The 14,106-nt window shown below is 48.1% G+C and overlaps 1 protein-coding gene across 3 annotated transcripts in view; it reads left to right on the top strand.

The window, feature by feature from the left end:
- The window catches only part of PHKA1 (phosphorylase kinase regulatory subunit alpha 1), a 1,293,387-nt gene that overhangs the window by 899,640 nt on the left and 379,641 nt on the right, over nucleotides 1-14,106 (top strand). For all 3 annotated transcript variants that reach the window (XM_086942009.1, XM_086942008.1, XM_086942010.1), the window contains exon 24: nucleotides 12,931-13,009. In XM_086942009.1, the coding sequence (XP_086798135.1) occupies nucleotides 12,931-13,009 (79 nt within the window). The remainder of the gene's footprint in view (nucleotides 1-12,930; nucleotides 13,010-14,106) is intronic.

The following is a 14,106-nucleotide window of genomic DNA, read 5'->3' as shown; positions in this document are numbered from 1 at the left end:
AGCCCTGCCTACCCAGGATACACAAAACCCTGTCTGGGATGGTGCTAGCACCGCCCCTGACAGGAAACCCCTTGTCCAAGCTCCCCTCGCTGGAAGGACTCCCAGCTGCAGGGGGTCAGACTCGTGTCCGTGGTGGCAGCATCCATTTTGTGATGCTGAGGCTTGAGTTAACTTTAACCGGGGTTCACAGTTACATGCATGTCGTGTCCCTCTAGAAGGGTGGAATGCTAACCCCGTCGCCAGAATTGGCGAGGGGTTAGTATTCCAATCCGTATGACACCTTACTCGACATGTTTTGATAAAGCGATACCAAAGATAGCATTTAACCGCGAGGATTATAATGCACTTAAGAGTATATGGTATGCGTTATCATGGAACAGCTATTAGGACTTGGTTCCGCAAGCTGCAAACGGGCTCAGCTCATGCCAGAGCACCATCTCACACGATTCCAAGCACTCTGCCTTCAGGATTGTCAAGGCCTGCCATAGGAGTGACTGATAGGAATCTGTGTGTCCATTTGTAGGGTTAGATATAGGTATACTATATCTAAAGCAAAGGGTGATTACACCACCTTGCCCCAGCTGTCGTGCAGCCAGTTGTGTCAGATTTAGATGGCCATCCATGTAGAAAAAGGTACGGGCAGATGACCTTTTTCAGTGTTGCCCGGCGTTAACCGCCTCTATACCCACTCAAGTTACCAAACAAAGAGGCAGGCGCTGGAGACCGGAAGGCAGGAAACAGAAGTTTTATTCCGACGGAGCAGAACACATCAAATCAGACAACAGGGTATCTTCTCGAGGTGCTCTAACCGCATCTCTGAGGCCTGGCCTCTTATACACAGGTTTATGATCTTTACTGCATGTCACACATTCTTGCAATGCTTTGAAGTATGAAAGGACATCCTCTGAATCTCCCCTTCAGGCCCGTTCCCACACACATTTACAGTTGAAGTCCCCACCCCGGTCACAACAGGTGAAGATTATCGCGCAGCTGGACATTCCGCCGATTCACGGAATGTGTGGGATTGATCGGATCTCATACTGTGGGGGCTTTGATCAACTCGAGGGTCCTTTGATGGGGGAAGCTTCCTACTGTACGGGGGGCAATAAACAGTATCCGCAGGGCCAGGTGGCGGCCTGGGAACGAGGAAGACAAACGGGCACACAGGAAAAGGGGGGGTTGTATCAAAGGACCCGGGACCATGAAAGGAATGAAGGGAGGTGTCGCCCTGGGGACAGGATGGGATTCCGAGGCAGAGCTGCGCTGAAGAGGGGTTTATGACCCAAGGCATGTGAGAGTGGGGGGTTGTCAGCGTGCGGGGGATGCCTGCGAGGTTAGGAGAGAGAGAGAGACTCGCTGGCTATCAGCGAGGGGCAGAGAGGATATGGTGCTCAAAATGGCTGCCGCTTACGCGCACGAATGGGCTCAAAAAGGGCAAGATGGCGCCGATAATGTTGACGTTTGCGGCCTAACTTTTAACAGTCCTCCCTTTTCAACATATCTAGCCAACTTGCCTACTCAATGTCAATCTTCATCAAATTCCTAACCTCGGCATCATATAATGCTCCCATGCGTTCGTTTCCAAAGTCCACAGTCTTAGGGCAAATACAATTTGTACATAATGAACACAGAGGTGGCAGACATTGAATTCCTAAGCATAGACCGCATATTACAGGAATCAGGATAATGGTGAACAGTCTCCAGCCCCAGTTCTTAACGGTGTTCCAGAACCAACCACCAAGCGACCATTCTTCCTGTTCCTGGTGGACTTCTGAAGAGAGTCTGTGGAGATGTTCGATGGCTTTGTACACTGAGGGTGAATTGTCCGGTATGTATGTACAGCAGCTGGACCCAATAATGCGGCATGCTCCACCACGGTCCGCAAGAACCACATCTAGGACAAGGTGGTTCTGGAGTGCCACCAAGCGGACCGCTTGAAGCTCGGCGGTGTTGTTAGCAAGGATACCAGCTGTGATGTTCATTGTTGTCTCAACTGCCTGAGTCAGATGTCGGATGGCACGGCTGTTTGCCATCGGGCCCCAGAGTGGAACAAGTCCCTTCATAGCGTCGAGGAACTGTGCTCCTGTTGAGTCGGCTTGTTCAATGTCCTTGGCTCATTTTTGTCTATGATGATTCGCAGGAGCCACATAAGTCGGAGGAAGGATGAAGGAGATGAAACAAGTGCCCCCCCAGCCTTTGGGGAGCCAGGTGTAAGCCTTTGTGCCGCAGACGAAATACATGTTTGGGGACGACACAAAGGAAGGTGGATCAGTGGAGTCCAAAGTTCTGGTAAAACGGCAAGCACTGCGGCCTACCAGCTGTGTCCCAAGCCCTTCTATGCACATGTGGCCTGTGACGTTGATGACTGACAGGGCTACAGTCAGAGTGGCAGCCGTTCGTTTCCGCAGGTAGGAGAAGGTGGGTCTGGTTGGATTGTTGAACACCTGCATTTCAATTCTTTCTTTAGCAGGGATGTCCATGTGGATTGATTCGTTGGAGGTCTGCGGGCAGAAGTGTGTCTTTGTTTTGTTTCGCCAGACCCCATGATAGAAATGCGTTATGGTTTTGCTGGAGGTGGCATTGTCTTTATAGATTTCTTGCAGGAGGATCAGCCAAGCAAGACAGGAGCCATGAACTGAGAAGGGTGAAGGGATGAATGGTATCGAGTGTCCAGTGGCGTGGGGTAGCAACCCACAGATCCAACAGTTGGTGGCGAGATTGTGCTGGTGAAGTAGCTGTACAAAAGAGTTATTCCAAAACTCCTTTCGCCTCTCTCTGAGTTGAGGAGAGAGCGAAATCAGGTAATGTTCCTTCATGGTGGTAGGCTGAACGGTGGTCAGGAATGTTTCGTGAGCAGGTGCATTTTCTTCCACAATCCAGAGCGTGGTCATGAGGAGAAAGCAGAAAAGGATTGTGATGAAGAGTGCAATTGTCTTTGAGCTGTGGAGTCTGTTTGTTCTTGGGTTTCTGTAGTGGGTATTTCCTGTTGCTTCCATCATCTTCCTATTTGGCGCTTCCATCATCTTCCTATTTGGCGCTTCCATCATCTTCTTATCTGGCGCTTCCATCATCTTCAAGGTGCTCGGTAGCGGGCAGAACCACAGACTTCGTTTAGCTTCTCTCCGGGTGACCCTTGGTGGTGTTTAGGTCACCGTTCTGAGATTTAACTTAGTCCGTGGTCTACTTAGCCGAAGCTCCCTCCTTTCGACGCAGGAAATACCCTTCTTTGGATGGCACAGTGGGATCAGAGAATTTTGAAAGTTCAAGTGCTTCGGTATCAGGATAGCAGGTTAGTGACGGTCGGTCCTTGTTCAGGAGCTCTTCTTGGTTGTCGATGTTTTCTGTCGTGGCCAGGGTCGAGGAGACCTTCTTACAGTGGTGTGCGTGCAGCCAGTGCCGTTTCCCCTCCACACGAAGAGCCGTCCGGGTGGTGATTAACACTTGCCAGGGGCCCGTCCACCGGGGTTCTAAACTCTTCGACCGCTGAAAGTTTCGGATCAGCACGAAATCCCCAGGTTGGATGGCGTGACCCGGACCCCTGGAAGCATCGGGGATGGCCTGCTGCACCTGCTGATGAATGACAGACAGAGTTTCAGTCAATTTATACAGATAATCAGACATTAGGACGTCCGGGACGTCATGAATGGAAGTTGGTTTCGGTGCAGACCAGACACTCATGGGTCGACCGAAAACAACCTCATAAGGTGTCAAGTGATGTTTGGTGGGGGTGGAACGCATCGATAGCAATGCCAGTGGGAGGGCGTCTGGCCATTTCAGACCCGTGGTAGCCCCTATCTTGGCCAGTTTAAGCTTTAGTGTGGCATTGTGTCGCTCAACAAGTCCAGCAGACTGGGGGTGGAAGACTGCGTGGAACTTCTGCTTGATGCCCAGCCCCTTTAAGTTGAGCTGGATGACTTCGGCTATGAAGTGGGGGCCATTGTCGCTCCATAAAATTCGACAAAGTCCGTAACGGGGGAAAAATTCCTTTAACAGTACTTTTGCAGTGGCCATAGCAGTGTTGTCACGGGTTGGGTATGCTTCCACCCATTTGCTAAATGCGCATACCACAACAAGTACATATTTCAGGCCTTGGCATCTGTCTAGCTGGATGTAGTCCATCTGCAGGACTTCAAACGGGTGTTTTGGGATCCCCAAACCCTCCCCGGGGTACTACAGTTCCCTTCCCGGGGTTGTGTTGCAGGCATATCAAGCATTGTTGGACCAGACGTTTGACGGAGTCTGTGATTTTATCATTGTGCCAAACTCTGGAGACAAGTTCAATCATGGGGGCGGATCCTATGTGGGCAGGGGAGTGTGCCATAGTCAGTATGGGAATCCGGTATGAGTCAGGTAGCAACCATTTGTTTGTGTCTTTTGTCCGCCAGCAGCCTTCCTCGTCTTTTAATCCCACCCGTGTCCATTCAGTCAATTCGTGTTGTGTGCTAGCCATTTGAATGTCTCTAATAGTGTCCCTAGCGTCAGTCCATTTTTCTGCTTGTGACCTGGTCACGTACATACGTGTTGTCGTCCTATTTTCAGCTGTCGTTCGGGCAGTGATGTCGGCTAGTGCATTTCCCTGTCCAATAGTGTCTGTCACCTTTTTGTGTGCCTGGCATTTGATGACCGCAAGCTTTTTGGGGAGAAGGACAGCTTTGATCAGGGCGGAGACTAGATCTCCGTGCAAAATGGGGGTGCCGTGTGAGGTCAAGAATCCACTTTCCCTCCAAAGGAGCCCAAAATGGTGAACCACCCCGAAGGCGTACTGGCTGTCGGTGTAAATATTCGCTGTGGTTCCTGCTGCTAGAATGCAGGCTCGTGTCAGGGCAATCAGTTCCGCTGCCTGGGCAGATCGTTGCGTGATGCGGGCTGTCTCGACTATAGTTCGAGCCGTGGTGACTGCATAGGCAGCTGAAGTGGTGCCATCGGGCAGTTTGATGCAAGAACCGTCCACCCACAGCTCTCCGTCAGGGTCAGGAAAAGCCGTGTCTCTGAGGTCAACCCTACTTCTAGTCTGTTCGTCCGTAAGAGTTACACAGTCATGCACAGGGGACGCATTGGGATCGTTCTCTGGTAAGGGTAACAGAGTTGCCGGGTTCAGTGTGGTGCATCTTTTCAGGGTGATATGGGGTGCAAGCAAAGTCAGCTCGTATCCAGTCAGTCGTGCACTCGTCAGGTGTTGCGTCTTGGTTTGGTTCAGGAGGGTGTCTACTGCATGGGGTACTAGTACCGTGAGGGGATTCGAGAGTACGATCCCCTCACTCTGTCGGATAGAGATAGCAGCGGCAGCTACAGCTCGAAGGCAGGCAGGCAGGCTCTGGCTACAGGGTCAAGAGTGGCAGAGAAGTAAGCGCACGGTCGTTGCTTTGGGCCAATGGACTGGGTCAGGACACATAAAGCGCACCCCTCCCTTTCGTGAGTGTAAAGGGAGAAGGGCTTTGTGTAATTTGGGGTGCCTAGGACAGGGGCCGAACAAAGGGCATCTCGTAATTCCGTGAAGGAGGATTGGCATTCTGTAGTCCAAGGGAGGGGGGGAAGGGACATCTTTGGCTAGCAGAGAAAGTAGTGGTTTTACAATGAGACTGAAGTTTGGCAACCACTGTCGACAGAAGGAGGTGAGGCCTAGTAGGGAGCGAATCTGTTTCTGAGTCTTAGGGACAGGAGTTTCGAGAATGGTTTGGATCCGGTCGGGAGTGAGTTTCCTTCCGTCTTTGGAAAAAAGGTGGCCTAAGTAAGTGACCTGGGGTTGGCAGAATTGCAACTTCTTCTTGGAGACCTTGTGGCCATTTTCCGCAAGGAAGTGCAGGAGTTGAATGGTGGCTGTGACTGCTAATGGGGTGGTGTCGGCTGCCAAAAGGATGTCATCGACGTATTGCACTAACACCACTCCATCGGGTAACTGGACTTGATCCAGTTGTCTCTTGAGGGCCTGGCTGTAGATGCTAGGGCTTTCTGTGTAGCCCTGGGGTGCTCGGCAGAACCTATATGAGCGGGCTTTTAGGGTGAAGCCGAAGAGATATCGGCTGTCTGGGTGGATGGGGATGGAAAAGAATGCGTTTTTGAGGTCAATGACAGTGAAGGTGGTGGCAGTAGAAGGAATCAAAGTCAGGATGGTGGTGATGTCTGAGACCACGGGGTACTGGGGCACAACCACTTTGTTGATCTCTCGTAGGTCAATGATAAAGCGGTATGCTTTCTCATCTCCCTCTCCTTGTTTCTTGATGATGGGCAAGATAGGGCTGTTGCAAACGTTGCTAACCACTTCCTCTACCACTCCTGCGTCTATCAGTGACTGAATAATCTTTACCAATGCCTTCTCGCCCTCAGGCGATATCCGATATTGTGGAAGTTTTGGGAGTGTTGCGTCTGGTCGGACAGTAATGTGCACTGGGTCAATCATCATGCGCCCTACGTCCGAATCTGTCTTGGCCCACAGGTACGGAGGCAGAGTGTCAAGCAGGGATGTGTCAGCGTCAGTGATGGAAAACATGCGTCGGGAAGGGCAGTGTCTAAGCAGAACAGGATTGTCGTAAAGGAAAACTCGAACTCCGTCTTGAGAACATCTAATTGTCGCTCGGAAGTGTTTCAATAAGTCGAGTCCCATAATGGCGTCAGGGCTATTGGAGGAAAGCAAAAACGTGGTGTCAGTGGTGTTGTTTTCTAAGTCGAAGAGGATCGGAGCGGACAAAGGGTTAGTGGAGGGCGTTCCATCGAAACCTGTCGATGTTAAAAGTGAGCCAGACAAGGGTGCCCTTGGAATCAGTCGTTTAGATAACGCACTACGTGTTGCGCCAGTGTCTACCAGAAATGGAGACTTTGTACCCAAGACCTTAGCAGTGACATAAGGGCCTTGCTGGTCAACATAGAGCTCGACTGGATCCCTCCCTTGCCCTTGGCAGTCCTATGCAAAGTCGTGGGCGTCATCGTAGTCAGATTGCTGGCACTGGTTCTGTCTGGGTCGATCAAATGTATTCGGTCTGCTTGATCTATCGTTAGTCGTGTCATTTGGGGGCCCTCGCAGCTGTCCCCTATTTCTCGGTCCACTTGCTATGTCCTTGGGGTCTTTATTTCTGATTATTTCCAAAAGAACCGGGCACTGGGATTTCCAATGGCCAGTTCCTTTACAGAAAGCACACTGGTCCTCTCTAATGTCTGTACGTCCAATGTGGGGAGTCAAAGTGCGGTCCTTGGGAGGTGCAGTCTTAGGGCCGTTCGTCTGATAGTTTCCGTTGTATTGGTCTCGTCCTATAGTCACCCCTTGCAGTTGCGCAATCATCACCCTCTCTTTCAAGTCTTTCTTCTTTTTCTCTGTTGCTCTATCGTTTTCATTTTTCTGATGTTCATAATATTGGGCCATCTGGAGGATAGCCGCAGGTTTGGAGGCTGCCCAACTACTCTCGCTGGCCTGCAGTTTCTGGGAGACCTCTGGTGTCAAACCCTTAACATAATTCTGGACAAACAGATGGTGTCCGGTTGCAGTGGTCATGTCCTGGCCGCTGTAATCGGAGAACACCGTTTCAAACCGGGAGAAGTAGTCCGATACATCCTCCTGGGGTTTCTGGCGACAGGCCGTTACTATCGACCAGTCCACTTTCTTTTCTGGAATCAGGGTTTTTAATTTCTGTACGATTTTATCTGGGAGGTCTAAAATGGATTTCAAAGGCTTTTGTCCAGGTTCTCGTTGTTTATCAATGCCATCGAGTTGTGACCAGGTATGTCCAAACAGCTCAAGGTGGCCGACTTTCCGGATTTGCTTCCACACATCAGCTGGTAGACATAACCCGAAGAACAAGTCGATGTCAGCCAGGGTCTTAATCGTGGAACCTAGGGCTGTACCTAATTCAGTATAGAAGGCAGTGGGGTTTTTACGTAGGTCAGGCAGAGATTTCCGGAATGTCAGAATCTCTTGCCGGTCCCATGGCTGGTAGACCCAGTTGTACACTACCACATCACACTCGCCCTCATCCCCGATATCGACCTTTCGGTACAGAGTCGTTAGGCTCTCGGGACCTTTGTCTCGATATCGGTCCTCGTATGCGTTCAAGACATGGTAACACAGTTGTACGGTAAAATGTCGTCTGTGACTCCCTGTATGCGAGTTAAACATATCCGTGATGTACTCTTCATCTTCCTTTCTTTCTACCAGTGTCCTTGCTATCTTGTCAATCCCTGCTCGCTCATCTTTGCTTAACCTGTTTGTTCTTGCGGAACCGGCCCTTCGGGTCTCAGGGTCGCCTAACGTTGTCGTTTGTGTAGTATCTAATACAAGGAGTTCGGCCGGCACAGAGGCCATGGGGGCCGAAGCTGTGGCGCTACTCTCGTTTGTGCCTGAGGGTGGTGGGTGCTGTGCTAAGGGTTGGGAAGGGGCGTATGGAGGGGCATATAGATGATCGGAGGACCTAACAGCAGATCATCGTTGGCTCGCTGTTTCGAGGGTAATTCAGGGTAGAGCGTGGAGGAAGTTGTAACCGGACACTGGCTTGATGTTTCCATTTCTAGTTTCTGTTTGGCTTCCTCTCTTTCCTTTATCTCTTCTTCTAGTTTCTGAGCAGCTAGGTGGGCTGCTTTTCGCAGCTCTTTTCCCAACCTACTCTCAGTTCTCTTTTTACGTTGTTCGGTTTCTTTGCGCCACATGCCGAGACTATCAAGCATAGTGGGCGTTGTCTTGTTTTTACCAAGGGCTGTTTCTAGCGCGCTTATTTTATCATCATCGAAGGATCCTATCAGTGGCCACTGACTTTCTCGATCCTTTTTCGTATATTTATGCCACAGCTTGCTATAAGCTATAGCAATCAATCCATGCTTCATGAACATGTCCTTATTAGGGGTGCCTTCCAGTGGAGCCGGATGGTTCATCTCTAATAAGCGGTCCGGGCTAAACAGGCTACCAATCAGTGGGGAGAAGACAGGCTACCTATCTTATCACTGTGTGCAAAGACTAGACAGAATATTTCTATTCTACGTTGTTTGCAGGCAGTGAATACCTCAAGAACCAATATCGAACAGTCAATGTTCGGTCAATCAAACAATCAATGGGGAGAATAAGTAGGCACGCAAAGGTCTGCGTTACCTACCCTTTCACTACCTGCAAAGAGGGAACCTGTTCTTTCCTGTTTGCAGACAGAGAATCTCCAGAAAACAATCCGCGAACAGTAGTTCGGGTTCAAACAATCAATCAGTGGGGGAGAAAGATAGGCACGACGGATTACAATGGGGACAAAAGTCTGCGTTACCTATCCTTCACTGCTTGCAAAGAGAGAGCCTGTTGTTTCTCCGTTTGCAGACAGAGAATCTCCAAACATATCAACAAAGAGTAATACTAGTATTTTCCAAACAATCAAACAATCATTTCGCAATTCGTCGTGTTTACACGACCTTACCCGGACCGCATGGACAGTTTCTTGTCTTCCGAATCCAGCGCCCGATCGTCCTCTATTCTTCGTGATCCTCGCGGCACTCCTGATGGTTCCCAGTCAGGACCGTAGATCACTCGAGAGAGGTCTGTTCGGAACCAGTGAAGTTCGGATGATCTGCTGTCAGACGAGGGTCTATCGGACAGGTGCACTCCCGATCGTTGCAGTCGTTCACTCTGTCGTCAGGACCTCTCCCACTGTATCCACGAGTCGCTGATGGGCCCTACGTTGGGCGCCAATTGTAGAAAAAGGTACGGGCAGATAACCTTTTTCAGTGTTGCCCGGCGTTAACCGCCTCTATACCCACTCAAGTTAACAAACAAAGAGGCAGGCTCTGGAGACCGGAAGGCAGTTTTATTCCGACGGAGCAGAACACATCAAATCAGACAACAGGGTATCTTCTCGAGGTGCTCTAACCGCATCTCTGAGGCCTGGCCTCTTATACACAGGTTTATGATCTTTATTGCATGTCACACATTCTTGCAATGCTTTGAAGTATGAAAGGACATCCTCGGAATCTCCCCTTCAGGCCCGTTCCCACACACATTTACAGTTGAAGTCCCCACCCCGGTCACAACAGGTGAAGATTATCGCGCAGCTGGACATTCCGACGATTCACGGAATGTGTGGGATTGATCGGATCTCATAGGGTGGGGGCTTTGATCAACTCGAGGGTCCTTTGATGGGGGAAGCTTCCTACTGTACGGGGGGGGGCAATAAACAGTATCCGCAGGGCCAAGTGGCGGCCTGGGAACGAGGAAGACAAACGGGCACACAGGAAAAGGGGGGGTTGTATCAAAGGACCCGGGACCATGAAAGGAATGAAGGGAGGTGTCGCGCTGGGGACAGGATGGGATTTCGAGGCAGAGCTGCGCTGAAGAGGGGTTTATGACCCAAGGCATGTGAGAGTGGGGGCTTGTCAGCATGCGGGGGATGCCTGCGAGGTTAGGAGAGAGAGAGAGACGCGCTGGCTATCAGCGAGGGGCAGAGAGGCCATGGTGCTCAAAATGGCTGCCGCTTACGCGCACGAATGGGCTCAAAAAGGGCAACATGGCGCCGATAATGTTGACGTTTGCGGCCTAACTTTTAACATCCAGGGGTGGCATAATACATGCTGCAGCCCCTGGTAGGCCCTGGGTACACCTATGCCCTGAGTTACAGGGTCTGATAAGGTGGCCCAGTACCAATTGGAAATGTACCTAAGGTACATGGAATCCATTTTACAGAGAGAGTAGTAGGCCTGGGGTCCTGATTGGCAGGGTCCCAGGCCAACTAAGTCGGAAAACCAGCAAAACACCAGGCAAAAAAAATGGGGGTAACCATAGTCAGGTATCCACCTTCCTACAGTGACTCCGAAAGACTTTCTACAACAAAACAAACTGCAAACATCCGGGCCCAACACTAGGTGGCCATCTATGCATAGTGTGTAACTCTGCAGCTCTACATGCCAAGAACAGATGCATACTGGTAAGTAGCATTTTCCTTCTGGTGGATACTCTAACCATAGATTCCTAACTTTCCTCCCACCTCCCTCCCACCTCCCCATTCTGTAGAATGGGCTCTTTTTTTACCTAAAAAGGTTCTAAACTAGAGATGTACACATGGGCACCTCTGGGTACTGCTGAGCCCTGCATCCGAGGGGGGGCGCGGACAGCCAAGGAAGAAAAACTGACTTCCTCGTGCTCCCTCATCACTCCTGGGGTGGAACAGAATCACCCGGAGTAGTGCTGTTTAAATCTTCCAGATCCAGTGCGGGAATATTCTAATGGTGAAGAACCTGCAGAATCCACCAGAAAGAGGTTTACCAAAGGTAAGTTACTTAATCGTCGGCTCAATGTAACATTGCAGTCTGAATGCTAGAATTAGGCTAATCTATAAGGTCTTAGCCATCTAAAGATGTCCATGAAACCAGGATAGAAATATAATCTAATTGTTCAGATGGGTAGCCACTACTAGAAGATTAATTTTGGTCGGCCAGTGTTAATATCCAAGCAGAAGGGAAAAACATTGTTTGGTAATGCCAATTCCTTGTTTTTGCCCTGAAACTCTCTCTGAGTGGCACTGAGAAAGTTGTAATTGTGTAGGTTTTGACACTGATAAGTGGAGACCAGGATTTTCTCTATGGTCACCATTAAGAACATTCTCAGTGGAATTTAAAATGTAATCTAAAAGGGAGAGTGATAGGTTACAAACCCTATTCTATATGTATGATGAAATAGAGAAAGTAGAAACCTATTTATGGTGCCCCGCTGCAATAGTTCGATTAACTCAGAGCCTGTTGAACTTACAGACTTGCAAAGAATACTCCCAGGAGTCCTGGAACAGAGATTCTGGGGCCAAAAATATGAGAAAGCACATCAAAGAAAAACCTACCTGGTGATTTTTAAAATCCAGGTTAAAGGCAGAAAGATGGATTTAACCCAGATCCTTGTGACTGGGGGCATATGATTGTATTGTCCAGCATTCTGCCATCAATTGTTTCTTTTGCATGTTTCTCCCCAAGTGGGAAGGGTTTCCCCAGACGTGGGTCCTGTGCTCACTACACCACTGACTTCATGCTAGCTTGAAGAAGGATGATGCCCTGAACCCGGTCCCAGAATGCTTGTTTCCGGTCTAGGGAGAACCTGGCTTGGCAGTTCGGGCTGGACTGTTCCCACAAGGAACAGGGTCAAGACTGATTTCCATATAACTGGGTCTAAACTCGGGTGGTGTGGTGAGCAAAAGAATGATGGATTTAACCCAGATCCTTGTGACTGGGGGTGAATGATTGTATTGTCCAGCATTCCGTCCAACTGTTTCTTTTGCATTCTTTTTCTACCAAGCATATGTGTGTTTCCTTGTCTATCAGAGGTCATGAACCAAAGGAAGGAGGAATCCAAAAACAACTGCCCCTTAATTCATTACTTTGAAGGAAATGTCTTGACTGATATTGTGAAATGAAGCCAACAAGTTAAACATCAGTCACAGAATGCTTTTTTCCTTGGACCTTAAATAGATGTTCTCAAAATATATTTAAATGCCTTCACCTGCATAAAACCTCATTGACACCTCTTCTCCCCCCATCTGACGCTCTGTTCCATCTAGGCACATATGGAGCGTTACAAATCTGTGAAAAGCTTTCTGCATAATTCAGTCCCATAAATGCTATTTTTTTAAATGGTAATTCTAGTTTGTGTTAGTCCCTCAGCATCGGTTGATTTTAAATGTGATAGAAATAACTATGCTGGTCTTACCTTTATTCCTCCCTAATGACATGTGGAACATCTGCATTGAGGTGGGAGGCGAGGGAGGGGTATGTCACTCAGTTGTAAGGCTTATACAGTGCACTGATACAAATATTGGCCTATATGTATTAGTGCATTTCTGCTTAGACATATAATGGGTAAAACACTTTGATGCATCAGGTCCATTGACCCTAAAATGAAAACCATCATGAAGATGGTTGAAAGAGTTTATGGATAGAATTCTTCTCTTTTTATTTACCCTAACTTGCCTTGTCTGTCCTCTTTATTTCTATCAGGCCTCTGCCATATGAAAAACTCATTGCACTGATTGATGAGGCCAGTGAACAGAACATGAGTGTCTCCATTCTGACCCAGGTTTGCAAAGGGGCAGGGTACAATGGGAAATGTGTGAGTGATAATGGTATCTAACACCAACAGTAATTTTCCTGACATTTACTGTTTGTTCATGTTTATCACTTGCAATTAAAGTTTTATTGTTTGTTTCTACAAAATACTTAAATACATAAGGCTTAGAATGTTCTCTCGCCAGGTCTTATTCTGGTATTGGTCTTTCAGGTAGAAATACATGCCACAAACTAAAATCTGGTTAGATCAGCACTAAGATATCTATCTCAACCGCTAAACTTATCTGGAGCAACATGGGGATAATGCTGCCTGTATATAACAGATATATATCCGACACACACAATAGTAATTCCAACTTCACAAAAAATGCAGTCCATCGTGACTCAAATGGTTAACATGGGGTTAGAGAGTCTTTTCCTCTACATTCCCAGGTTAAATAAATCAAGGATGCTAAGTTGTTTTCAGCTTTTGGCTTGTAGGGATATTAATGTGACATGCATTGGTTGGCTAGTTTCTGTTCCCTTTCTGGAGCTGTCCAGATCACACTAAATAATCTGCATTTATCACTGACTCATGGATCTGTGTGAAAATAAAGTTAATTATAGGCTACTTTCTTATAATGTTTATCTAGAAAGAACAAGTTGCTCATAATAATTATATATTAATAGTTTGCTGAGTGTATGCAAACTGTACTGCTGGTTCCTTTATTAAGTATTTTTCTAAACAGTTTTCACATTTGTCTTTTTTTGCTTTTCCAACATAACCCCTTGCATTTTCTCACCTACCAGCACCATTCGCCACCTTTTCCTCTTCCCACACACATACCCTGGGGATTCCTATCTGCAGTGCAATGTTAGGAATCTGCTATTTTAGTAATTATCCTATTTCAAACTTGTAATAATTTTACTCTATTTTGTTTTGGAAGTCAACTTTACATTACCTTTTTTCCAAGCTTTCTTTCTCCTAGTATCCAGTGTGCCATCAATGGAGGATTCTGGTTTTAAGTGTATTTAGCCTGGCATAATCACAAACGCAGAAATATCTGGTTCTTTGTCTTGTTCTGCATATCAAATGTTTTGGCTTTTAGCTTAATCTGTTTGTCAGCA

The sequence above is a fragment of the Lissotriton vulgaris genome, chromosome 10 (assembly GCF_964263255.1).
Source record: "Lissotriton vulgaris chromosome 10, aLisVul1.2, whole genome shotgun sequence".
NCBI classification, from domain to species: domain Eukaryota; kingdom Metazoa; phylum Chordata; class Amphibia; order Caudata; family Salamandridae; genus Lissotriton; species Lissotriton vulgaris.
This window is presented reverse-complemented; position numbering and strand designations above follow the sequence as displayed.